General features: G+C 43.4%; 1 protein-coding gene across 1 annotated transcript in view; it reads left to right on the top strand.

Moving 5' to 3' along the window:
- LOC308562203 (maltase-glucoamylase-like) overlaps window positions 1-26,089 on the top strand; it is a 75,283-nt gene that overhangs the window by 46,692 nt on the left and 2,502 nt on the right. The window contains exons 25-47 of the mRNA XM_081148056.1: window positions 801-953; window positions 1,310-1,510; window positions 3,524-3,678; window positions 4,750-4,918; window positions 5,183-5,279; window positions 5,933-6,045; window positions 7,051-7,176; window positions 8,430-8,558; window positions 8,800-8,910; window positions 9,198-9,260; window positions 10,782-10,916; window positions 11,789-11,876; window positions 12,662-12,800; window positions 13,633-13,766; window positions 13,895-13,929; window positions 14,021-14,137; window positions 15,022-15,170; window positions 15,939-16,023; window positions 16,887-16,943; window positions 21,980-22,104; window positions 23,079-23,167; window positions 24,422-24,471; window positions 25,067-25,237. Of these exons, the coding sequence (XP_081004182.1) occupies window positions 801-953; window positions 1,310-1,510; window positions 3,524-3,678; window positions 4,750-4,918; window positions 5,183-5,279; window positions 5,933-6,045; window positions 7,051-7,176; window positions 8,430-8,558; window positions 8,800-8,910; window positions 9,198-9,260; window positions 10,782-10,916; window positions 11,789-11,876; window positions 12,662-12,800; window positions 13,633-13,766; window positions 13,895-13,929; window positions 14,021-14,137; window positions 15,022-15,170; window positions 15,939-16,023; window positions 16,887-16,943; window positions 21,980-22,104; window positions 23,079-23,167; window positions 24,422-24,471; window positions 25,067-25,237 (2,691 nt within the window). The remainder of the gene's footprint in view (window positions 1-800; window positions 954-1,309; window positions 1,511-3,523; window positions 3,679-4,749; window positions 4,919-5,182; window positions 5,280-5,932; window positions 6,046-7,050; window positions 7,177-8,429; window positions 8,559-8,799; window positions 8,911-9,197; window positions 9,261-10,781; window positions 10,917-11,788; window positions 11,877-12,661; window positions 12,801-13,632; window positions 13,767-13,894; window positions 13,930-14,020; window positions 14,138-15,021; window positions 15,171-15,938; window positions 16,024-16,886; window positions 16,944-21,979; window positions 22,105-23,078; window positions 23,168-24,421; window positions 24,472-25,066; window positions 25,238-26,089) is intronic.

Here is a 26,089-nt window from a genome sequence, read left to right as displayed (position 1 = left end):
GAAGAGACCGGAAGAAGGATGATAATGGTTGGAATGTAATTTTATAACTCTAGATACATGTAAACTTTCTCTAAGGAAATTGCTAATTAAAGACGAGACAAACATAAAAAATACATAGAAAAATATTAAATACTTGAGTTAGTGACTGGGATTTAAAGAGGTTTTCAAATTTTGAGGCTTTGGGTTTGGAGAAATGAAGAGGCTGGGATGTTAGAAACAGAAGGAAATGGTGTGATTTTGCTAACTCACCAGTTTTACAATTGGTGAAACTGGGACCCAGTGAACTGAAATAATTTGTCTAAGTTTCCACAGCAGAATGGAGATGAGACGCCAGGCCATACTGACCTTATCCCTTTGTTCGTGCCATCAGTCCAGACCAATGGGCGACGCTGGTCTGGGGAATGGAGGGCAAGAAGTCACACTCAGTCTGGGATGACACGTGTGCTTGTGTGTGTTACGGAACAAGGGGGAGTGTAAAGAGAGCCTTCTTGTCAAAATAGAGTAGAGGAAGCCATCAGGGAAGGAAAGAAAGGGGTGATTACAGAAGATTTTATTTGACCAAATTCTTTTCAAAATGTTATATACAAGATTCTCATAGAGTTGTGACATCTGCCCTGTTGCCATTGGATAACTCCCTCCCTCACCCCCCAAATATAGTTCTCTTCGTAGAGGCTCTAGTGGTACATTACTTGGATTGTTGAGTCCGGTTGGATTTCTATTCCTTTCCTAAAAGAAGTTTCAGATCTTGCAGGGCCTGTGTCCTGAGGGTAAACTTCCTTGTCACCTCCCCATCCCTATAGGTCGCCCTTATCACAGGACTTGATCTTGTCCTGGGAGAAGCATATACTGTGGAATGGGAGCTGAAGATGAAGGACACAGAAAAAATAGACTGTTATCCTGATCAGGATCCTGCTTCCAAAGACAAGTGTTCTATTCGCGGCTGTGCCTGGGAGGTAACCATGCTGATGGTGTTATCATATGTTAAACCTCTCTGCCCGTACCCTACAATTTCATGAGCATAGCACCAGTACCTATGTTATTACTTAAAATCCACAGAAAGAAAGGGCTTCTAACTGAACCTGAGTTTTTACCTGGATATGAAGGGCAGGTAGGGACAGGAGTGAGATGGGTTTTTTTTTAAACAAATATTTTGCATGGAGATCAGGAGTTTAAACTTGTATCATAACCAGAGTGTATAGGGAAATGGGTGGTGGTTGGCTTTATCTTCCTATAAATTGCCTTTTCCCACCCCTTTGCATTTGATAATCCCAGGACCCCATGCTGAGCTGACTTTGGCTTTACTTCTCAGGAATCCACTTCCCCAGGAGTCCCTTTTTGCTATGTCACCAAAGATCTATACTCTGTCAGTGATATTCAATATGACTCACACGGGGCCACAGCTGTCATCTCCTTAAAGTCTTCTCTTTATGCCAATGCTTTGCCCTCAACACCTGTGAACTCCCTTCGTCTGAAAGTGACCTACCACAAGAATGACATGCTGCAGTTTAAGGTACGTGTTTACAGCCTGTGTGCCTAGTACCGACTAGCACTTTTCAGGTCCATTACATTTCGCTAGTCAAGGTTACAGAACCCTCAAATAAGGTCGCTCTTCTAAATTAACCATGCTGCATTATCCTGGGTCGTTACCCTAAGAGCAATGAGAAACCTGGAACGGGGAGACTGTTCTAATTTGCATTTTGCAAAGATTGCTGTGTCTACTGTAAGGGAAATGGTTGGGAGGGCAAGAACAAAAAAGAGAGACACGTTAGGAAGTTATGAGTTAGGTAATCCAGACCAGGGCTGGAGTTTAGACATGGTACAGGCAGGAACGGGGAACTGTGGCAGCTTCGAGAGCTGAGAAGGCCGCGTTGCAGGCTCTGGTGATGGCTGCAAGCAGGTGAGGAGGAGAGGGAAGCACCAAGAACGAGGACCATGCTCTAGCCTGCTTGCCTGTACGGACCATGGTGCTGTTAGCTGGAGCGGGAACACTGAGAAGGTCTGAGCGTGGGCAAGGTCGGAGGAGCTCAGCTCTGGGCGTTGAATTAGGGATACCTGTGAAATAGCCATGAAGACGTAGTGACCTCTCTTTCCTATGATTAATTGCATCTAAGGACTAGTGATGGACTGTTTTGAATCTATTTCTTTATGAAATTGTGAGTTTCTGAAAGATGAGAATTTGTCCTTTCATCTTCATATTTTTGAAATCTAACACAGAGCTGGGTAGGCAGTTAGCACTCAGATGTTCATTGAGAGAATAAATGAAAGACATCAGGCATTGCCTGAAAGGTTCTTCATAATCTACTATCAACCTGGACTATGAGTTCTTGTACACCTTCTAATGTAAGGATGAAGCTTTTTTATTTTTAATTTTTAAAAAATATATCTTTATTGATTTCAGAGAGAGGGAGGGAGAGGGAGAGAGAGAGAAGCATCAATGATGAGAGAGTCATCGTTGGCCGGCTGCCTCCTGCACGCCCCTGACAGGGGATTGAGCCCGCAACCCGGGCATGTGCCCTGACTGGGAATGGAACCACAATCTCCTGGATTATAGGTAGATGCTCAACCGCTGAGCCACGGCCGGCCGGGCAGGAATGAGGCTCTTTTATATTTCTGTCCTCACTATAGCATTGGCGGTATGCGATAGACACCTGATGGGTTTGAAATAAATGAACCTCCTTAGGTTTCCAGCTTTAACCCTTTACCACTCTACCTCTGTCACACAGTAACTCTCTCCAAATATCTGCCTTTTCTGACTCTGCTTCAATACTCAGTGCCTTTGCATTTATTTCTCTACGAGGAATGACTTGATCTCCTTTATGTGCTTGGTTAATGGCTACAACGCTTTTAAGACTCAGCCTGTATTTTGCCCATGAAACTGTCTTAGTCTCCTTGAAACAGTGTTAGGTATTTCCTTCCCTACAATATCACAGCACTGCTACATAGCTCTGCATGGCAATATACCTCTCAAGTGTGTGGGTGAACCTCTCTTTCATCAGCCATTAGCATGTGAATTTCTTACAAACAATAATGTCAACTGAGACACATACCCAGTTGCTGAGTATAAGCAGGAATATAGTAGGTAGGTACTCAGTGACTCAACTTAGATCCCATTTTTAGCAAGGACATCTGACTTTTTTTTAAAATCAAGTAGAGTTTATGTTTGGGGGGAGATTTTTTTTCAATTCAGAAGTTTTTCAGGTATTCACATAGACTCATACAACTACACATCAAATAATAAACAATATGTTCACAAATCCACACTGATTCTAGACTGAATTTCCAGGGTAGCACCAATGTCAAAGTGAATGTGTTACTGTAATAGAGGCCTTAAAAATGAGATACGACAGATTCAAATCAAACGTTAAATCTGACATTGTTCTTTGATATGTTAATTAAACCCAGAGTATCATGAGTTTAAAGAAGACAAGGAAATAGAGCATTCAGACTCTTTGTCAAGGCCAGCAAGGTTCTGCTAAGGGTAAGAGTGCTACACTTACCTGAAATCAATTTCTTCTGTCCCTAGATTTACGATCCTAACAACAATCGGTATGAAGTCCCAGTCCCTCTCAACATACCCACAGTTCCATCCAGCACCCCTGAGAGTCAACTCTATGATGTCCTCATTAAGAAGAATCCATTTGGGATTGAAATTCGCCGGAAGAGCACAGGCACTGTGATGTAAATGGCTCCTAGTCTGATTTGGAATTGATGGTTACCTGCACGTTCATTACTCGGTCCATCATCTTTGGAGATATCCTGGCTCAAAGCACCACACTATCCACTCCCAGATTCATGAATACATTATTTCCTTTGGGTCTGTTCTTATGAGAAAGTTTTAGGCCCCTGGGAATAATTACGGAGGCATTGCACCTACTTAGGCATTCATTCAGCAGATGTTTATGGAGTGCCTTCCCTATATTATGCGGTTATGTAAGATGTGGTTTCTCTTTTCATGACAAAAGTAATAAGTAAATAACAAAATAATTCAAGTTGAAACACCAACAAGGAGGCTTGGATAGTGACAAATGCTATGTAGGAGACCAGGATGATTGAGAGTTGTGGGAAGTTACTGCTTTGGATACTGTGGTCAGAGTGGATCTCTCTGAGGAGGAGGCACCCATGTGGAAATCTGAGGGGTGGGGAAGAACATTTTAGACAGATGGACTGGCAAGTGCACAGGCCACAAAATGGGACCAAACTTGGCCTGTTAAGGGTGGAAATGTCCAATATGGTCAGAACAGTGTAGTAAGTAGGGAGGTAAGTGATGGGACATGAAGCTGGGGTTTAGGGGGTTTCAGATCAGGTATGGCCTTGAAGACTTTATAAGATGTTGTAATGGAAATCACTGAAGAATTGTAAACATGGAAGTGATATGATGTGAAATACTTTGGGAAAATTCACTCTGGATGCTTCGTAGCAAATGGACTGTAGGGGGAGCAAGAGTGGAAGCTGGGGTTGGTGTGGAGCTGTGGCAGCTGAGAGGAAAAATGTGATGAGATTGGGCGTTCTGGAGGGAGAACTGGAAAAAGGGAGGGATGGAGGAAAATAAAGAATGAAGTTGGCTCCTGGGCTTTTAGCAAAGGCATCCATGATTATTTTAATCAAGCAGACTTTATGTCTGGTTTGGGAGGTTAGTAGGGTTCTGGGGGGAGGGAGGGATCAAAAGTTCAGTTGTCCTTGAAAACTCAGCTGCTTGAAGCCCATATAACAGCCCATTTCTTTCCCAAATATACCCTTTTTGTGTTGCAGTTGGGACTCGCAGCTCCTTGGCTTCACCTTCAACGACATGTTCATCCGCATCTCCACTCGCCTTCCCTCCCAGTATATCTATGGCTTTGGAGAAAATGAACACACAGCCTATCGGAGAGACTTGAACTGGCACACGTGGGGGATGTTCTCCCGAGACCAGCCCCCGGGGGTAAGGGCAGAGTGTTGGGACCTTTCTGTGCCCCTCTTTACCCACATCGTGGGCACTTGCTGCTTCATCTTCTGGGACTCAACTTGGGGGGTCACGTTCTGCTTTTAGACAAATGGGCCAACTCTCTGGCTCCTTTGTTTCTTATGCATTTTACCTGTCTCAGAGAGAAGACTAGACACACCTTACCAATCCATTTTCATTGAGTTTCTTTCTCAGCCGCACTGTCTCTTAACCTCTTACCACTTCTTTGCATGACTCTCCCAGTACAAGATGAATTCCTACGGCGTCCACCCCTACTACCTGGGACTGGAGGAAGATGGCAGCGCCCACGGGGTGCTTCTGCTAAACAGCAACGCCATGGGTAAGGGGATGCCAGTATCTCCCCTTTTTTTGGGAACCCCTCGTTCTTGAGGATCTTTAGAATGTGTTTGACCTAGCTGCCTCCAGAAGTCAAAGGCATTATCGTGTGACCAGTTTCTTTCTTCTTAGCCTTTCTGTTGATTTCAGTTCAGTAATATGTGTTAACAGGAATTAACTAAACTCTTACTTGGCAAAAATCGTGTAAGAAGGGAGAGTAAACCCAAGCAAGTCCCAAATATCCTGGAGTTTGGCCAGTGGGGGCCATCTGTGTAATCTGAATTAGTGATGAAGCTGTGGGTCGGAGCACTCTCTCTGGGGGTATGAGGATGTGAAGAATATTTGTATGGTGTATTGGAACGGGGTTGGAAAGGCAGGAGGTAGAGGGGAAAGCACGCATGTAAAAAGGGGTAAAATCCGAATAAAGCCTATACCTGAGTTAGGAGTATTATACCTTTGTATCAAAGAACACCAAAGGGAAAAAAATCCAGAGATAGGACCCTGTAGGGTTTCACTTAACTTCAATTCTGTGTAGCTACAGTACAAAATACTTTCTTGAAACACAGAGGTGTAGAAAGAGGGAGAAGTTATGCATTTCTGGGGTAGTTCCTCACATTGAGGGTTTGCAAATTGATTGGTATTTTCCTACATTTTCAGATGTGACATTCCAACCCCTGCCTGCCCTGACATACCGCACCACGGGAGGGATTCTGGACTTTTACGTGGTCTTGGGGCCAACTCCAGAGCTTGTCACTCAGCAGTACACTGAGGTAGGAGGGACTTCAATTGGTTACCAAGTATTTAAACAGTATATTTTGTGTTCCAAAACCCACATTCATTAGTACAGTTCTCAGATAATAACTGGAATTACTGGTCTTATTGGGAGACAGGTAGATTACAAAATAAAGAATATATACATCCCCCAAAACATTAATTTCATAGCCTCTCAAAGCATTGCAGAGCAGCAGAATTAATAGTGCCAGTGGTGGTTGTGGAGGTGGCAATGGTAGCAATAGTGATGATGATGATAACATGATGGTGGTGGTAGTGATTATGGTGGTAATGCGACGATGGTGGTGATATGGTGGTGGTGGTAATGTGATGGTGATGGTAGTGTACTGGTGTTGGTGATGGTGATGGTGGTGGTGGTGATTGTGATGTGGTGATGGTAGTGGTGGTGATGATGGTGGTTGTGGGTGATGGTGGTGGTGATGGTGTGATGTGATGGTCATGGTAGTCATAGTGATCATGACAGTTGTTTTGACAGCAGCAACAAACACATATATAAGACTTACTGGCATACAGTAAGTGATATATGTCAGAACACTTTACATATACATATTAACTCATTTAGTCCACTCAAAAACACACCATGAAGCAAATACTATTGTTATCCCCAATTTACAAGTGAGGAAACTGATGCACAAGAGGCATTTAATGTTCGCCCAAGGTTGCATAGTCAGCAGAGATTGGAGCCCATATGGTAACCCAGACACTTTACTTCTAGGTTCTGTGTTCCTAATCAATAAGCTAGACTGCCTCTAGGAATCAGAGTAAAACCAGATTTTCCCAAATTCCTGGGGAGTGGGTCTAGTCTAGCAGGAAGCTTTCTCCAAGTTATCCCAGTGGCTGTGCATCTTCTCAGTTTCTCTCTGGATTTGAATTTATTGATTGTCTAATGTGGGGCACTAGAAAAATATTCTTAAAGCACTTTGTGTTCAACCTCGATTTGGAGTCTTCTTTTTAAGAACTAATATTTTCTGCCTGTTTTCTAGTTGATCGGTCGGCCAGTGATGGTTCCTTACTGGTCCTTGGGATTTCAGCTATGTCGCTATGGATACCAGAACGACTCTGAGATTGCCAGCTTGTATGATGAGATGGTGGCTGCCAAGATCCCCTATGTATGTTCTCAACTTGTGGTGTACCAGCTTTGAGACACGGCCAACCCCAGTTGTCTCTATCTGGATTCATTTGTCTGATTTTTGTGGGGTTCTGTAAAGTTACAAAGTTCTTTCTCATACAATATCACACTGAGCCTCACCCAATGCAGTAATACAGGTGGGGGTCATGGTCTGCATCTCAGAGTCACAATGATTTGCCAAGGAGGATACAGGACCAGCTCCAGGGTTCTTCCTGCTAGATCATGCTCCCATTTCTGTTACATGAATTAAATTTAGTCAAAAACATCCTTGGTTCCATAAGAATAAAAGGACCTCCCAAACAGTAGTATTGTTTAATTTTAAAAGCTCAAATTCAGTCAGACCGTTGTGTGTGTAGATAGAATCTCAGTTCCAACACTTTGCCGGGGCTGGAGCACAGTCTTCTCTCAGCTTTGAGCTAATCCAGGGCTGAATGTAGGGATCTTGGAATTGGCTTGCAGAGGAAATATATGCGGGAGAAACTCAATCGAGGACAAGAGGGATCCAATGATCAGAGAATTGATCCCACAAACCAATTACATACAGTGGTGGGCAAAAGCAGGTTTACAGTTGTGCGTATGTGAAACTCAGAGTTTATTCTTGTATTACTATTTATTAATTATTGTATTATTTTTCATACAAGCAACTGTAAACCCACTTTTTCCAACCCCTGTATTTAATTTTATTCTATTTTATTGTTGTTGTTTATAGTTGTTTCTATTAATGGAAAGTGTAGCATGCACTCATAATAAGAAAGCTGTGTTTAACAACCCCTAAGCCTGGCTATTCCAGAGCAATAACAGGTTCTGTTTTGTTTTGGGTAGATTTACCACCCATGTTGTATTCGTACTAGGTAATTGACATTATGTTGTTTTCTCTGAACTTGAACCGCTGATGCCAGGGCAGCCTCTTGGGGGAGGTGGCCACCATCACTCCTGATACTGGTCATTGACAAGGCACTTCCTCATCCATTGTTTTCATTTATCCTCAAAACAGCCGTGCTGGATAGGCATTATCATTTATATTTTGCTAATTTTGTTGTGTGTTTTTTCCATGTTGCAAAGGAAAATTAGAAAGTTAGGTAGATTTCCCAGAACCTAGCACCTGACAAATACCAGAACCAGGATTTGAAAGAATCCCAAAGAAGCTGTGTGAAATTCGCTACCGGTTGGGTTAGTGGCGGCTTGTTCCTGTCCGGAGCCTGCAGCCACTCAGCTCCCTTGTGTGTCCCCCAGGACGTGCAGTACTCGGACATCGACTACATGGAGCGGCAGCTGGACTTCACCCTCAACCCCAAGTTTGCTGGGTTTCCAGCTCTGATTAACCGCATGAAGGCTGACGGGATGCGGGTCATCCTTATTCTGGTTCGTTCCTGCGTGAATGGGAGGAGTCTTTTGGGAGTGCAGGGGAGCTTTACATGTGCCAGATTCCCTCCCGCGTTACAAGTAGAGAAGTTGAGGGTCAAAGAGTAAGATATGCCCCAGGATTCACAGCCGCTGTGCCGTTCAGGTGGAAGGTGGTGCCTTCCCTTTGGGGGAGTTTCTCTCTCCTGTCCCGTCATTCTCTGGCTTCGGTTTCCTCACCTGGCCTATGTGTCGATTGTAGGACCCAGCCATCTCTGGAAATGAGACGAAGCCCTATCCTGCATTCAGTCGGGGTGTAACAGATGATGTCTTCATCAAATATCCAAACAGTGACGACATTGTCTGGGGAAAGGTATGATCTTCGTGGTGACCCAGCCTGGGGATGCATCACTGTTAGTGCATTTGGGGCTGTTGTTTGGTCTTTTTCGTTTGAGGTCGGAAGTTCTCATTTTCTCAATCAATATCTGTCAACACAGTTAAGGAATTTTGAAGGAATGTATATGCACTTCCCTCTAGATCAATCCTATGTGAAAAATCAAAGTGCTATCACCCTTAGGACCATGGTTTATAGTTTCTTAGGAAATGCTACATAAGAGAAATTATCGACTGCACTGCCTTTGGACATTTTTCTTTCCACAGGTCTGGCCTGATTTCCCCAATGTTGTTATAAACGGGTCTCTAGACTGGGAGAGCCAAGTGGAGGTAAAGGGCCCTTTGTGGATGTTGGGTGGAGTGAGGGTTGCCAGGGAGGTCTGTCTTCTAATCAGTTTATTTTTTTAAAAAATGACTCAGATGTGGCTGGTATTAATCTTTATTCTAATCCTCCATCGCCCTGCCCTACCCCATGTTTTCCAACCTGCCTGAGCTGGAGCTCTCTGTTTTTGGTGAAAGAGTCTCTTCTTCTGGTTCCATGTTTCTACCTCTCTCTCTCTCTCTCTTTTTTTTTTTTAATGTGATTTTTTATTGATTTTAGAGAGAGAGAGAGGAAGGGAGAGGAAGAGAGAGAAAGAGAAACATCAGTGTGAAAACAGAACATTGAATGGCTGCCTCCTGCATGCCCCTACTGGGGATCAAACCTGCAACCCAGGCTGCAACCCAGGCATGTGCCCTGATCCAGAATCAAACTGGTGATCTCTCAGTGCATGGGACTACACTCAATCAACTGAGCTACGCCAGCCAGGGCCTACTTGTCTTTTGTCTATTGTGTATAAGAGCTGGAAGTTCCCTCAATCAAGTCTTCTTTCCATTGCTCCCCCTAACCCTTACCAACAGCATTATTGAGCTTTTAAACTCTTAAAATGCACTGATGAACAGAGAGGAACCTATCTACTGAGACATACAATGGACCATAATGTTCCTTAACAAGCAATATGACCTACGTAGAAATTTATGAATATTTGCTGCCACTAAGTGGTGTGAATTCACAGTTAGGCACTGAGCATTTATTTTATGTCGGGTTCTAAGCTAAGCACTGTAGGGGATACAAAGATTAATCAGAAGAAAAGAAAATAAAGTCTTTGCTCTTAAAAATCTTATGCTCTAGTTGAGGAGCTATACCTTGGGTCTACTTTTCAGGTTATAGTGAAGACATGACCTTTATTATTTGAGCAAATGAAAGAGGAGGGGGAGCTACATCTTCCTCCTAAGTCCTTTCAACTTACTTGACACACAAGTGCTGTTTTCAGGTGATGCTGAAACTAGAGAAAACACAGATGCAAACTAGTCAGATGGTCTCATGGACTAAAATGCAAACTTGCCTCTCACCCCCTTTCCCGAGCAGGAATGAGACAAGAGAGGGTCAACTGGCTGCTTCTTTCCAGCCTGCTGACAAGGCATCTGATGTCTCTCCCTTTCAGGCTGCAGGCTCTCCCCGGCTTACGCTTTGTCTTTGAGGGGTGCTTAGGAAATTGCAAGATGGAAGTTGAGGGTTGGGCATCTAATACACGAGATAGTGAGTTCAGGGGTTGATCACTACTGTTCGTGTTGATAGGGAGAGGAAATCAGTCTGTGCATGCTTTCCAAATGCTAAGGAGGGGCCTAATTTGTGCTAATTTCCCCCTGCACTATTGTAGTTAAAACAAGAAAAGAACATTACTTAAGCTCTGTCCAGATTACCTGTCACCATGTAGTACAAGGCTGTGCAGGAGTTAAGCTCTTAGTAAATGCCTGTTTGCTGTCTTATATATTTATTTGGGACAAATAAGTTATATTTAATTTTTACAGCAATACCGAGCTTTTGTGGCCTTCCCAGACTTTTTCCGTAATTCAACTGCCACCTGGTGGAAGAGGGAGTTGAGAGAACTACACACCAATCCACTGAGTCCGGAGAAGAGTTTGAAGTTCGATGGCATGTGGATTGTGAGTGTTTGTGTCCGTGTACATGTGGGTAAATGTGTGTCTACCTTTGTGTGTCTAAGTGTATGTATCACTGACCTTTAATAAAGAAAGATAGTGATCACCCCAGAGAGACTTTGGACATAGACTGCAGTTCCTCCAGTTGGGAGTAGACACCCCAGTAGTCCTCAGACCTTGTACCCGGCCCCAAGTTCCTGCTGTAAAACTCCAAGGTCATTACTAGGAATTTATTGGAACTGCGACTTCCTTCAAACCCTGAGGGAGAATTAAAAAAAAAAAAAAATCCTCTAGCCAGTTATACTGTAGGGCTTAATTGATCTTTCTAGTCAGTTCTCAGCTGGATTTGATGATTACTGGATGGTGAATGATTTATTCACTACTTCTCTTTCTCTGAGTTGACAGCATGTAACTATTTTAATTTTTTTAAAATTATTGATTTTATTTTATTTTTTAAAATATATCTTTATTGATTTCAGAGAGAGGAAAGGAGAGGGGGAGAGAGAGACAGAAACATCAATGATGAGAGAGTCATTGATCGAGCCCGCAACCCGGGCATGTGCCCTGACTGGGAATTGAACCCCGATCGCCTGGATCCTAGATTGACGCTCAACCGCTGAGCCATGCCCGGCCGGGCTAAATTATTGATTTTAAAGAGAGAGGAAAAGAGAGGGAGAGAGAGAAACATTGATGTGAGAGAAAAACATCAATCAGTTGCCTCTCCTACTCGCACCCGCCAGGGATCAAACCCTCAACCTGGGTGTGTGTCCTGACCAGGAATCGAAACAGCGACCCTTGAGTGCATGGGGCGATGCTCAACTAACTGAGCCATGTAACTATTTTAAAAAGTGAGATATATTTGTGTTTGACATTTCTAGGATATGAATGAACCAGCAAGCTTTGTGAATGGGGCAGTTCCTCCAGGCTGCAAGAATAGTGCTCTGAATCACCCTCCCTATATGCCACGTAAGGACCCTGGGCCTCCTCTACTGGCAGAGCCATGGCCATAAGGAGTGACCCCTGCAAGAGCCCAGCAGGCAGGGGCTTATCAGTGGTGCTTTGGTTTTGGGATGGGGTGTGGGGGGTAATGACAAACAAATTTCAAGGACTTGGATGTATACAAGTTACTGACCCCAAAGACTGAATATTTTGAGTTTGTTCAGAAAACACTTAACAGTGGTTATGTCTCCAAAGGATCCTACATCTGCATTCATTCCTTCTTCAGGCTCGTGTTAATTCCCCTACGAAGATTTGTTGTGCCACCAGTGGGTGGAAAGTAGGGGCTTCCCCTTATGTGGAGTTGATGGACTTTGGCGTTACACTTGTATTCATATCTTGGCCCCAGAAATTTTTCTCTCTCTATGAGCTACAGTATGACCTTCAACAGATTCCTTGATATTTCCAAACCTGTTTTTAAAACTGTAAAAGGGGGAGAAAGGGATGTCCTTCGTAGAGTTAAGATAAGAATGACATGAAATAATTAGCATGTTGAAAGCCGAGGGTGGAGCCTGCCCCATAGTGTTTGACAACTCTGTGCTCTTCCCCACGCCCTTGGCTTTCCCCTGGAGACCCTCCGGAGGACTTGATGTTGAACCGCCTGTGGCGCCATTGCGGCTCACAGAGCTGAGCGCGTTCCCATGCCTCGGGGAAGGAGAGGGGCCCATGCACATGTAGAGTTCAATCCCTTGAAGAGAGGTCAGCACTGAACAGGATCAGAGGTGGCTTTCCCATCACTAGTTCTTTCTCCTCAGATCTGGAGTCCAGGAACAGGGGTCTGAGCAGCAAGACCCTGTGCATGGAGAGTGAGCAGATCCTGCCTGACGGCTCCCGGGTGCGCCACTACGACGTGCACAGCCTGTACGGGTGGTCCCAGACCAGACCCACCTACGAGTGAGTCATTATGTCCCTTCTCTAAATGGCACAATCTGCAGGCACAGCCAGTGACTGATGATGCTACCCTGCGTCTCCTCTTACTCCCTCTTCCAAAGGGGCTAAAAAGATTTTAATTACAGCCATGAAGCTATTCTTACCTATTAGACAAATACTCATGAGCATGGAGCCAGGCCCTGTGATCACAGTTAACAGGACAGAGTTACACAAGGGCTGGTCCTGCCAGGGAGAGACCAGTCATCCTAGTGGAGATGCCATGGGCCATTGTCACACAGTGCAGCTGACGCTGTAACAACGTGAGTTATAGGAGGCAAAGAGAGTGAAGAGGACAGGAGAGCTCCTATATTTCAAAAGTCACTTCTCTCTTTTGGGACTTTTTTGGGAGGTCATCCTTGTTGGGAGAGCCAATGAGGGTTCTGCTGAATTAGCCTTGTCCTACTGTGTGAGCTCAGTCAGTGTGAATCATCCTAAGGAAAGCCTTATAAAGGAATTCACCTTCTTCCTCCCCAAATATATACAACTAAGCACTGAGTAAATAAATAGTAAGATTTGGTGATTCCGTATTGTTTTTATGTGACCCAGTGAGTTTATTACGTGGTGAAGTTCTTTGTAAAACCCTTAAACACTCTAAGGAATAGCTGTTATTACTCTGTCCATCCGCCGGGGTTGGTCAGTGGGAACCTCCCTGTAGCTCAGATTTCCATATTCCCTCCAGTAACACAGGAAACACGTTGGCACCATGCCCTGGGATCAGAGGCTCTGGGAGGAGAAGCTTTGGGGCCTTTCTTCACCTTTTCTGATCTCTGTCACCTCCCTGTTCCCCTCCCACCAGAGCCGTGCAGGAGGTGACAGGAGAGCGAGGGATCGTCATCACCCGCTCCACGTTCCCCTCTTCCGGCCGCTGGGGAGGGCACTGGCTGGGAGACAACACAGCCTCGTGGGACCAGCTGAGGAAGTCGATCATTGGTGCGTGGCTTGTCCCAGGGGCTCCGCTGGTGGGCGCGGGGCAGGATCCCTGCTGACGGGCGCCCCGAGGAGCGGGAGGGAGCGGGTGTGGAGTGCCGCGTCTGACACAGCCCCGGTTCTCACTGCAGGCATGATGGAGTTCAGCCTCTTCGGCATATCCTACGTAAGTGCCCTTTGGATCGCGGCTAATCCCCGAGCACATGGTGCCATTTTTCAGAATTCATCAACAGGCCTGTTGTATTGCATCTTTTTAGACAGGAGCCGATATCTGTGGATTCTTTAAAGACGCTGAATACGAGATGTGTGCTCGCTGGATGCAGCTGGGGGCCTTTTACCCCTTTTCGAGGAACCACAACACCATTGGGACAAGGGTAGGATGAAGGTGTCACTAGGAACACAGCCTCCAATTCTGAGCTGCTCTAATTCCCCAGGGATGCCCGTAACGCTCTTAAACTCTCATGTTTCTTTTCTTTTTTGACACTCTTATATATTGTGAAATGATGACCACCGTTGGATTAGTTAACACCTTCGTCACCTCAGATACTTACCATTTCTTTTTGGTAACGAGGACATTTAATTGAACATCTGCTCTTTTGTCACCTGTCAAATATACAGGACAGTATTGCTAACTGTATTCATGCTGCACGTTATATCCCAGAACGTACAGGGTGGGGCAAAAGTGAGTCTACAGTTGTGAGTACGCAAAACACAGAGTTTAGTCTTCTATTATTATTTATTATTTGTTGTATTTGCATTTTTGATATGAACAGCTATAAACCTATTTTTGCCCCACCCTGTATTTATTTTATAACTGGAGGTTTTTATCCTTCTGCTGACATCTCCCTATTTTCCCCAACACCCAGCCCCTGATTCCCACCGCCCTACTCTGTTTCTATGAGTTCTACTTATTCAGAGTCCCTTTTAGGCTCCAAAGAAGACATATGAACGGCCACTAGGTACATGAAAAGATCCTTATGTTTCAATGAACCATCTTCTTCAGTGTTCCTTAGATAATTCTTTTTTTGTTTAGGCAGCCTTGTATCAAATATATCCCCAAAAGAATGTCTTACGGGGAAATTTTATCAGCTGTCCTGGGAAAGCTTCAGCGACCTCTCTCAGTCTGTTAAGAATATTCTCTGAGCCCTATCTATGATCATCTTTGATTTAGCTAGGTGTGATTTTCATTTGTAATAAATGTTCAGTGACCTCAAGTCCCCCAGTGGTGAGCTCTAAAACTCCTCTTCCTCTCCTTTAGAGGCAAGACCCTGTATCCTGGAATGACACGTTTGTGAATATCTCCAAAAGTGTCCTGCACACCAGATACTCCATCCTGCCATACCTCTACACCCTGATGCACCAGGCCAGCACGCAGGGCAGCACTGTCGTGAGGCCTCTTCTCCACGAGTGAGTGTCCAGCTGGAAGCCTGGTGACTGAGGGATGATTTTATTCTATATATTATCAGGTCAAGAAAATAGTTCTTCCAAATTAAATTAAAGACATGATTGCCTTTTGCCATAAGCTCTCTAGGGACATAAATATGTTCTTTAGCGCAGTGTCATTGATACCCTGGGTCTGTAATGAGAGGCTATTGAATTTAAATATATCTTTATTGATTTCAGAGAGAGGAAAGGAGAGGGAGACAGAGAGATAGAAACATCAATGATGAGAGAGTCATTGATCGGCTGCAGCTTGCAACCCGGGCATGTGCCCTGACCAGGAATCGAACCCCAATCGCCTGGATCCTAGGTCTACACTTAACTGCTGAGCCACGCCCGGCCGGGCAAGGCTATTGAATTTAAAATTGTTTTCCCAAAATGATACAACACAGAATAATTTCTTTCTAATTTGGGCTTGTGAAGACCTACTTATCTTTTACAGAAGCTCAGGTCACAATGCATTCCAGGGGGAGATTTGAGGGATGAAGGCCATTCTTGCATGTAGGATGTGCCATAGTTAAGAAGCATGGAGATATTTATAAATGAGAACATGTCTGGAGTTTGAAGAGCCTGATGTGTAGGAAGTGAATATATATCTGATTAAGGTGGAAAAAGTAATTTAAAGTAGAGAGGCTGGATTTCTGACTCGGGTCTGAATTTGAGGAGTTTCCTCAAGGCCTTGGCTTGGGGCCCTGCTGGCATCTTGATTGTGGTACCTTGGGTTTGCCTTTCCAGGTTTGTGTCAGACAGGGAGACCTGGGAAATAGACAGTCAGTTCCTGCTGGGCCCAGCCTTCCTGGTCAGCCCCGTCTTGACGCCTGTGAGTATGGAAGCCTCTGGTGAACAGAGGTCCCAGTTATGAAGCCTGGTGAATGGGGCTAGGAGAAGAGGCCTGATCTGGTGGGGGTCCTGAGAGGTGGCTTCGTATTCCACCTCTGTCTCTTCCTCCCCTCTGAGCTGAAGTCCATCACTTAGGTGTTCCGGTCCCCAGCTCCCTCATCTTTAAAATCATCAAAACAGATTGTGATTCATAGGACAATCGAGAAGGAAAAAACCTTATATTTGAAGATATCATTTCTTCATTAACTGAAATAAGGAGTTTAGTCAGGTGGGGGCAGTACTGTAAAGATTTATTACAATCCCCTGTTACCTTAAAACAAAACTTTTCCTAAGGATCGTTTGAGGCAATGTGTAGAATCTCACTGAGGAGGGCTAGCCCTTCCCTTCCTTCTGTAGGAGGCCTTTAGGCAGCAAAAGTCATTTCCTTACTTTTTCTGTTGATGATTAGGCTTCTGATCAAAACACTAGTTAATTGCATCTTCTCCAAAACTTAGTGCACCGATCAGAATCTCTGAAGTATTGGCACGATAAAACCCACAGAGTTTTCTTCTGCCCCAGACCCAACTTCTTTGTTTCTTTAGAGAGGGTATGTGGGTTAAGTGTACAAGCAGATGATGATTTTCCCCCCAAAGTCCTGGATCCCAAAAGACTATATAGAAGCCACCAGTTTGGGGCAGGCAAATCTGTTTGAAGCAGAGAGAAAAGAAAGTCTTCCCCCACAGTCTCGGCCTCTAGAGAGATGAAGCATCTGGGCCAAGGACCATCACTAGTGTTTTGACCAAGCCAGTTATTCTGCTTTAGATAACTGAGCCCTGCCCATGACTTGTTTGTGTTTCATTTCAGAATAACAGAATTGTCTCTGCATATTTCCCCACAGCCCGCTGGTATGATTACTACACGGTGAGTTTTTCTGATTGTTACACGACCAGGGAAAACAGGAATGCGCCTGGGATTTAGAATCTGATAGACCCCCGCTCCCAGTGTGGCTCTGTAACCCACCTGACGTTGAACTAGGACAGGTCACCTGTGACCTCGTAGCCTCTGTCTTCTCACCTCCAAGTCTGGGAAGACCACTTCCTTCACAGGATTGTGGAATAACACATGAAGTGCCTCCCCTACTGCCTGGCCTTCGTGGGTGTTCTTTATGTGTTAGTTTTATCTTTCCTTTTACCAGCACCATTCACAGTGGTGTATAACAGCAACACTAGTAAACACTGGAAATTGTGCTGTAAACTATAGTTTTTGTTAAATCCCCCCATACTAGACTGTAAGTTCTTAAGTACAGGGGCCTTTTCTTCTCTCTCTCTCTCTCTCTTTTTTGTTTGTTAATCCTTACCTGAGGATATTTTTTTCATTGATTTTTAGAGAGAGTGGAAAGGAGGAAGGGCAGTAGAGAGAAAGAAACATCCATGTGGGAGAGACACATCGATTGGTTGGTTGCCTTCTGCACATGCCCAACTGGGCCTCGGGATTGAGCCTGTAACCCAGATACCTGTACATGCCCTTGTCTAGGAATTGAACCCTTGACCCTTTGGTGCATAGGTCGATGCTCTAACAACTGAGCCCCACAGGCCAGGCTCCTCTCTTTTTATTCCACACCCCCTTCTACAGCATAGATGCTCAAAGAGGAGTTGTGAAACATGATTCCCTAGGGTAAGTGAGGTCTCAGGCCGTGTGTAAAATGCACATAGAGGTAAGAACCCCACCCTTGTGCACGGGAGCAATGCAAGCGCGTTTAGAAATGCAGGCTGGATACATCGTCTGCTGTAGAATGTTCCCAGGCTCGTCTGAGCCCCAGAAACTCATCTAGGAAAGCAGGGTCTTCAGAGCAGCTTCAGGGCAATATTTTATTATTATTAAATTTATTGGGGTGACATTGGTTAATAAATTTATATAGGGCTCAAGGGTACAATTCTGTGATTGTATATTGCATTGCGTGCCCACCAACCAAAGTCAGATCTTCTTCCATCATCATATATTTGACCCCCTTTACTTTTTGCTTCCCCCAGGCCCTCCCCTTTCATAATCACCGTACTCTCATCTGCGCCTGTGAGTTTTGGTTTGTCTTGTGTGTTCATTTGTTGCTTTCAGTTTTGTATCCCACACATGAGTGAAATCATATGGTTCTTGCCTTTTTCTGTCTGACTTATTTCACTTAGTGTGATGTTCTCAAGATCAGGGCAGTATCTTGAGGAAGAGTCCCAGGGAGTGTTTCTTCTCCATCTCCCCAGGCCTCCTCTTGTGACTTTTCTGAGGAGAACAAAGCAGAGGACTGCAAATATAGCACAAAGATGACAGCTGGGGGACCAGGGCCAGAGCCTGCTCTGGCCCCTTTCAGCCAAGGGACCTGTGGTGGGATTAGGTGAAAATATTAATATTACTTAATATTTTGTACCCAATCCTACTAAAAATTTACAGAGGTACCAATAAAAGATACACTATCTTATTTAATATTTTTAAAGAGGAAGAGGAAGGATGTTTTAGAGATGTTGGCAAAAGCATGGAAAATGCTTGGCCTTGGTAAGGAAGAATGGAGGCGTAGGCTCTCTGCTTGGAGCAAAGGAGTCAAGCAGATCTTGTTCCTAAATCGGTTCCTTTGTTGTGATACAGGTTATTAGAGCTTAAGTGAGGGAGGAGGTTACATGTAATTCATATAATTACTATTTCTAGACTCTGCCTAAATTTCTCTCTCTTCCATTCAACCAAACATGAAATTTGCCTAAATTTCCATCTTGTCTATTCAAGAGAGCATATCCCAGCATGTGCTGCACCCCACCCATCACCCAGAACTTGCCTGAATTTCTAGCCAGGGAAGATGTTTACTACAAGAATTTTTAATATAAGTTGGCAAAATTTCAGGAACAATTTAGATTCCCAGCAGCACTTGATGAGAGTGTTCGGCTCCCTAACTCTGTGTCAGGTTTAACCATTAGCTTTTCTATTTAAAATTTGTTTGCTCATCTTTGACTCTTAAAGGCAAGATAGTTCCTGATGCTCACAGATAGTTCCTGATTTATTTGTGATTATCTTTTGTTGTTGTTGTTTTTTCTCACATGTGGATACTTTCCATTAATTTTAAGGAGAGGAGGGGAGAGAGAGAGAGGAGAGTGAGAGGGACATTGATCAGTTGCCTCCCCTACATGCCCCAACCAGGGATCAAACCCGCAGCCTTTCGGTGTACGTGACGACGCTCCAACCAACGGAGCCACCTGGCCAGGGTGATTGGTGGTGACCTTTGACAGGCCATTTGTACTTCTGTGACCTTTCTATCCTTTTGCTATTTTCTCATGGCATTTGCTTTTCAATTGTTTATGATTTTAGAGATTTTAGCTTTTATATAGTCAAGTTAATGTTTAAAGTCACTAAATTTGTTTAGTGAATAGAATTCACTTAGTGAATAGGCTATAACTCTTTTCCCTCCCGAATTGTCAAATTCCCCAATATTTTTGTTTGTTAAACTTTCGTTATAATATACCGTTCTTATATATGCTAGAATTCATATGGAAGAATTCTCTTTTCTGTTTCTGATTTGTTACTTTATTAATTGTTATTCTGTCAGTATTGAACATTTTAAATGATTGCATACTTATAGTACAATTTAATGTGTGATAGACTGATGTTCCCTCATTCTTTTCAGAAATGTTTTTGATTGTTATTTTTATATATTCTCCTAGAAGACATAGAATAATTTTGTCAATCCAGAAAATAAAGCAAACTTGCACTAGAATTTTTATTAATTGTGTGTAATATATATAATATATCATGTTATATAATTACACATTATATGGCATATTAATATATTATATACATGTATCTGGGAAGAAATGATAAATGTTATATATTTTTTCTTAGAATGTATATATTTTCACCAAAAGGTATGTCCAAGAATGTTTCATAGCAGTATTATTGGTGAATTAGTAAAAAACTGGAAATAAACCCAATGCCCATCAACAGTAAAATGGACAAATAAATCATGTTCTGTTTTTCAAACTCAGTGCTATAGGGCAAGGAAAATAATGAACTATTGCAACATCAGTGAAAATGATAAATATCATAAACATAATATTGAGCACAAATAGTCATATATAAGAGAGTAAAGAATATGTGATTCCATTTAGAAAATATAAGTTCAAAATCAAGAAAAGTGACAGAAATCAGATCAGGAGCTACTTTGGTATGGTGGTTACTATGAGAGGGATGAGAGAGCCTTCTGGAAAAGCAGTAATTCTCCTATCTTGAGCTAGGTGGTGATTTCCTGGGTGTGTTCACTTGGTAATATTTTATTTCTCCATATACTTATTATTTCTGTCCTTCTCTGTACCTCTGCTATTGAAAATTTAAGTAGAAAAATAATAAAGCATGCCATAAACAGGCATCCTCACAAATCAATCCTTGGGAATTAAAGGCATGATGCAGATATTTAAAATTCTGTTTAAAAAGAAATCATAAAATACAATCTAGGAAACTACCCAGAAGGTAGAACAGAAAGGCACAGATGGAAAAGCAGGAGAAAAAAATAAGAAAGCCGGACTTAGCTTGATAGCCACCACTTTTGCATAATTTCTCTTCTGCTTGCCCAGTGGAACTTGAACAAAGAATGTTAAGTGAGGCTCCTATCTTGCTGGTTCCCATTTCTCGGGCATCATGATTCTTCATATCACAGCTGCCTTGGTGGCTGTGAACTCCCATCCCCGCACTGCCCCTCCTGTGCTCATTTGACTACCAGAAGCAACAAGCCATCCCTTACTGCTTGGCCTGTAGGGTCCACTTGTTTTATGTCCCACCTTGATGAGGGACAGGGTGAAGGGCTTCGTTTAACCCAAATGGCTCTGCTGGACTAAGGCTGGATCTTTGTTGGCTCTGACTCTCAGTTTCTCTAAACTAGCTGCAAAATCAGCAGTGTATAGCTCTTTGTAGAGTTCCGGGCCTGCCTCAGCCATGCCTATGGGATTGAGCACACTGTGGAGTGTTCCTATCCCCTCCCCTCTCCCTTCTGTCATATTGGTTTCATCGATCTTTTGTATTGTTTTTTTTTTTAGACCCTATGTCATTGATTTCCACTCTGATCTTGATTATTTCCTTCCTTCTGTTTACTCTGGGCTTTTCTTGTTCTTTTTCAAGTTGCTCTCAGGACTGCTTTTGTTGTGTCCCATCGATTTGGGGTTGTTGTGTATTCATTTTCATTTGTTTCCAGGTAATTCTTTATTTCTTCCTTGATCTTCTTGGTAACCCATTCATTGTTTAGTAGGATGCTATTTAGCCTCCATGTGTTTGAGTGTTTCTGAATTTTTTTTTTATTGTAGTTGATTGGAAGGATGGCTTCTTAGACGCTAAGGTTTATGGCTCCAGGTCAGAGAGCACTTCTCCTGGTCACACATGAGGCAAGATAAAGATTTAAACATAAAAGAAGATATAGTGAGTTTAAGATAAGGATTTGTGAACTGAGTCAGCTCACTTTAATCTTCTCTGTGAAATGTACCACAGGTGTTAGTTAAGTTGGTGGGCGTGGGGCGTGGGGCAGTGAAGGGAGACGAAGACCCAGTGAAAGAGAAGGTATAGAAACGCCATTGGCAGGGGAGTGTATCAGGAGCCAACAGGAAATGAATGAAAGGATTGTTCAACCTCCTCTAGCTGTGCTCAGGGACACAGAAATAGGATGTGGAGTGAAGGTGGAGTGGGATCCATGCTATGATCTCATGTGGTGGATACTGTGGAAACCCCAAAAGCAAGGGGCCCTGATAAGACGTTATGGCAGCAATGCAAGATTCCACACAGGAGCTGGGTGAATGTGGGAAAACGTAATAACAGGTATATGCGGAAGGATCGTGAACCATGAATGGGCAGCATGTTCAGAAGAGTGGACAAGATGTCTGGTAAAGGCACTCATCAGAGGTGTGTTCTCTCCCCTTCATCTCTTGCCTTCCTCTGGCCCACAGGGTGTGGACATTCAAGCAAGGGGAGAGTGGAAGACCTTGCCAGCCCCTCTTGACCACATTAATCTTCATGTCCGTGGGGGCTACATCCTACCCTGGCAAGAGCCTGCACAGAACACTCAGTTAAGGTGAGTGATGGGATCGGTTAGCTCAGATCCTGGTGGAGCCCACCAATCTGTAAGCAGTACTCTTGGGCCCAAAAGCAATTTTACTAAACATTTTTCTTGGTTGGTTTATTTGCTTGTTTTATTTTTAAACTGTTTTTTTAGACTCTACATTCTTTGAACAGTTATCAACAACTCTTTTAGGTCTAAGTGGGTGAGATGCTAGGTCTAATTAGTGATAATTGAAATGTAAGAAGCTATTGCTGAAAAATTGTGTGAGCTATAATGCAGCTGATACCTGAGGCTGAGAGTCCTCATGCACAGATTTTAAAATTCTAGACCTATGCCTGTAGAATAATAGCTAAGATCAAGTGAATGCTTGCTGTGTGCCTAGAACTGAAATAGTATGGAATTTTCTTTAAAAAAAATAAAATAAATAAACCCTATGGCGTAAGTACTGCTATTATCCCCATGTTACAGAAGAGTAAAGAGGCTTCATTGAGATCTGTGGAGTGAGCATGATGAACTCAGACTCACACAGTTAGTAAGCAGTTAAACAGGGACTAAAATCTATGTGTGTCTGATGTCAAACTAAAATTCTTAGAGCCTTACTCATCCGAGTCCAAAAATTCAGTTAAAAGCTAAAGAGCTTAGGACATTTGTGAACAGAACTCACTATACGTGTATTTAGGAAGTTAGGTCACGAAAGAAGAAAGGCCACAACATCCGAGCTTTCCTCACAATGGAAAGAGAAGGAATCCAATGGGTTTGCTTGTAGTTTCTGGTAGAGCCTGTCCCCCTGCGTCATTCATTCATCCATTCATTCCTGGTACGAAGTCATAGAGCTAATGAAGACAGAACTAGAAGTAGGCCGAGTCTCTTGAAACCTAGCACTCAGTCTTTATAGCAGGAAGGACTTCCTTTATGTTTTTTGAAAACCCTTGCTTTGAGACTGTGGCTTGGTTTTCAGCTAAGGCCTCTCTCCCATTTCACTGTAGCCGCCAGAAACACATAGGCTTCAAGGTCGCCTTGGATGAAAAGGGAGCTGCGGAAGGTTGGCTCTTCTGGGATGATGGGCGAAGCATCGGTGAGTAAGGGTTGCCTCAGATTCATATCAGCCCCATTGACTGGGCTCCTGGATATCTTGTGGGCCTGTTTTTCCTGTTTCATGTTAAAGCAATTTTGCATTTTTAAAGTATAGCTATTACTTTGAAGTAATACATAGTGTAATTGAAGCTTAGCTCTGAATGTCTCACCTTTATCCACTGTAGAAGACAGCAGTGTGGGGGTCACAGTGAACATTTTTTGGTAACCAATGGAAATATACTTCCATATGGTTTATGTTCAAAGGCACATTCCCTAACTGCATGGCTTATTGCCCCAGTAAGAGAGACAATGCCTCTATCAGCTTTGCTATTTGTTTGGGGGGAATTAGGTGTTTACAGGAATTGGTGAACTCTTGGTAGGAGGGCTCAAGCATCCTTAGCTACTTCTAGGCCAGTGCTGCCTAATCCAACTTTCCACAGCGATGGAACTGTTCTGTCTCTCTGTTGTCAAAGGTGGTAGCCATTAGACATAGGCGGCTACTGAGCGCTTGAAATGGGACAAGTCCATCTGAGGAACTAAACTTTTAAATTTTATTTAATTTTAATTAATTGAAATTTAAATAGCTACATTTTGCCACTGGCTCCCTTGGACAGCACAATTCTAGAAGCTAGCCAGTGCTCTCTGATGAGTGAGCAGTAAGCCAGTTAGAAAGAGGCGAGCATGTGGGGATGAGTGAGGAAGCCACAGGGGAGGGAGGAGGGTGGGAACACCTAGCGTTATATTCTCCCTGGACCTGTGGCATAAATGAGGGTGGAAGGACTAAGAAGGCTATATTTGTTCTCTGGAGACTGCATTTAAGAAATTGCCTGATATCTCTTAAGACAAACTCACCAAGACACCATTCTTGGTGTTTGTGTCTTCATCACGCATGTTCACATATGTGTGCTTCTAGCAGAAGGGACTGGGCCGTTCTGAGGTGACTAGGGAGACGTTGGGAGGGGTAGACCACCAGGAGATAAGTGGATTGAAGGGTGGTGTCAGGAAACCACATTACGTGAAGTGCCTCCATCAGACTGATGTGTCTACACATACTCATTTCAAACATCCTGTGCAAACTGGGGTGAGGGGCAGAGTCTGACTAATCTCCATGCCTAGATCTTAAATCACAAAGTGGAAATCTGTAAAGAAAAAAATGAAATAAAAAACAAAAAATAGTTCCTATTTTCTCAACCAAGACAAGCAGGCAATGAGAATTCTAACTCTAGGTCATGTCTACCTTGTTGTTTGCTTGCAGATACCTATGGAAAAGGGCTCTATTACCTGGCCCACTTTTCTGCCAGCCAGGTGAGTGCAACTAATACAATGAAGGGGCGCTAGAGTCCTACTGGCTTAGTAGGATGCAGGCGGTCATAGGGCATAAGGTACCGCTTAGAATTCCTTCCCTCTCCCCTGGCTAGTTTGCATCCCTCCCTCCCCCTAGACCTCAGATAGATTTAGTATGCTCCCAGGAAGTTTTCTGGGATTAGGCCCACTCATGTTTCATCAGGAACTTATTTTCACCAAGGCAGAGACGGGCAGGCTACTTCGCTGTTCTCCAGCCCCCGTTCCTATGTTGCCTTGGAATGGCCTGCGCATTTTCTGACATCTCCACGTGTAGAATGTATGGTTCCTGATAGCTGAGACCCTTTGTCTCCTTAGAGTTCAGGGCAGTTCTGGAGACCTTGCAGGTGCTTTTTAGCCAATGGAAATTTGGGCGATAGTTTACAACAGGGGATAGAGTCCTGAAATCATGGTCTCCACGACAGGGCACAGGTGGTAACTCTGACTTTGTCTGACTTCATGATCTACATTTGTGCCTAAAAAGAGGTGGGGAAAAATTTGAACAAATTTTTCTTTTTTTCTTTTTCTTTTCTGGTTTCTTTTATCTCTAATTTGACAGAATACGATGGAGAGTCATGTAATTTTCAACAAGTACATCACGGATACAAACCCCCTGAATCTGGGCTACATTGAGATCTGGGGAGTGGGCAGTGCCCCAGTTTCCAGTGTCAGCATCTCTCTGAATGGCACAGTTATAACGCCCACCTTCACCTATAATGCAGCATCACAGGTTAGTGACCAGTGACCAGCCTGAGTGGTATTTCCCAACCCTGAGATGCATTGTGCAAAGCCTGCCTGTTTCCTCTCTCTCTAGTGACACCCTTTCCTGCAAAGCCCTTTGCCAATCCCTCTGTTTTCAGCAATGGACAGCATGGTGACGGAGGGGAAATCAGCCTTTATCATCACTTGGGATTGAGGGTCTGGTCCTTACTTTCCATGCATGTCTGCTTGTGTGCAAAGCTGTGTAAAACCTTGTTTTTACTCCCTCACCTCTGCTACTTGATAGCTTGAACGACTGTATTTTATCAACTGTAAGACACCGGTAGTTAAAAGTTAGCCCATTATTTCATGTGCCACCAAGAAAGGAAAATGTATGAGAAGAGTATGATACAGAGATTTTCTGTCACTGAAAATTCGATTCTGAACTTATAGAGAGCTTTGTAAGACTCCTTTAGACATAGATTTTTATCATTTGAATATGTTAAGTGGTAACACTGAGAAAAGCGTCGGGTGGGAATACGTGGGTATTGATTCCACATCAGAGTGATTTAGAAGAGGTGGACCCTGAGTGTGAAGAAATATTAGAAATACCTTAACCAATGTGTGTCACATAATTTGCCTTTTATTATTTAGATATTTAGATTATTTTATCATTTAAATCTGTTATTATTTATGATTATTTAAAAGGAAACTACACGGCACTGATGGGTTAAGGCATTTGCTATGTACTATCCAGGTGCTGGTGGGACAGAATTTCATAAAACGTTTCCACTAGGTGAGATTTTTCTCCCAAGTCACTAGCATGTTTATGTAAGCTTTCATCCTAGCCCTTTCTCGATCTTATGGAAGGATTCACATTCCT

This window comes from Miniopterus schreibersii (genome assembly GCF_964146895.1).
Source record: "Miniopterus schreibersii genome assembly, chromosome: 9".
NCBI lineage: Eukaryota > Metazoa > Chordata > Mammalia > Chiroptera > Miniopteridae > Miniopterus > Miniopterus schreibersii.
The sequence above is the reverse complement of the archived record's forward strand: the minus strand, read 5'-3'. Positions and strand labels throughout refer to the sequence as shown.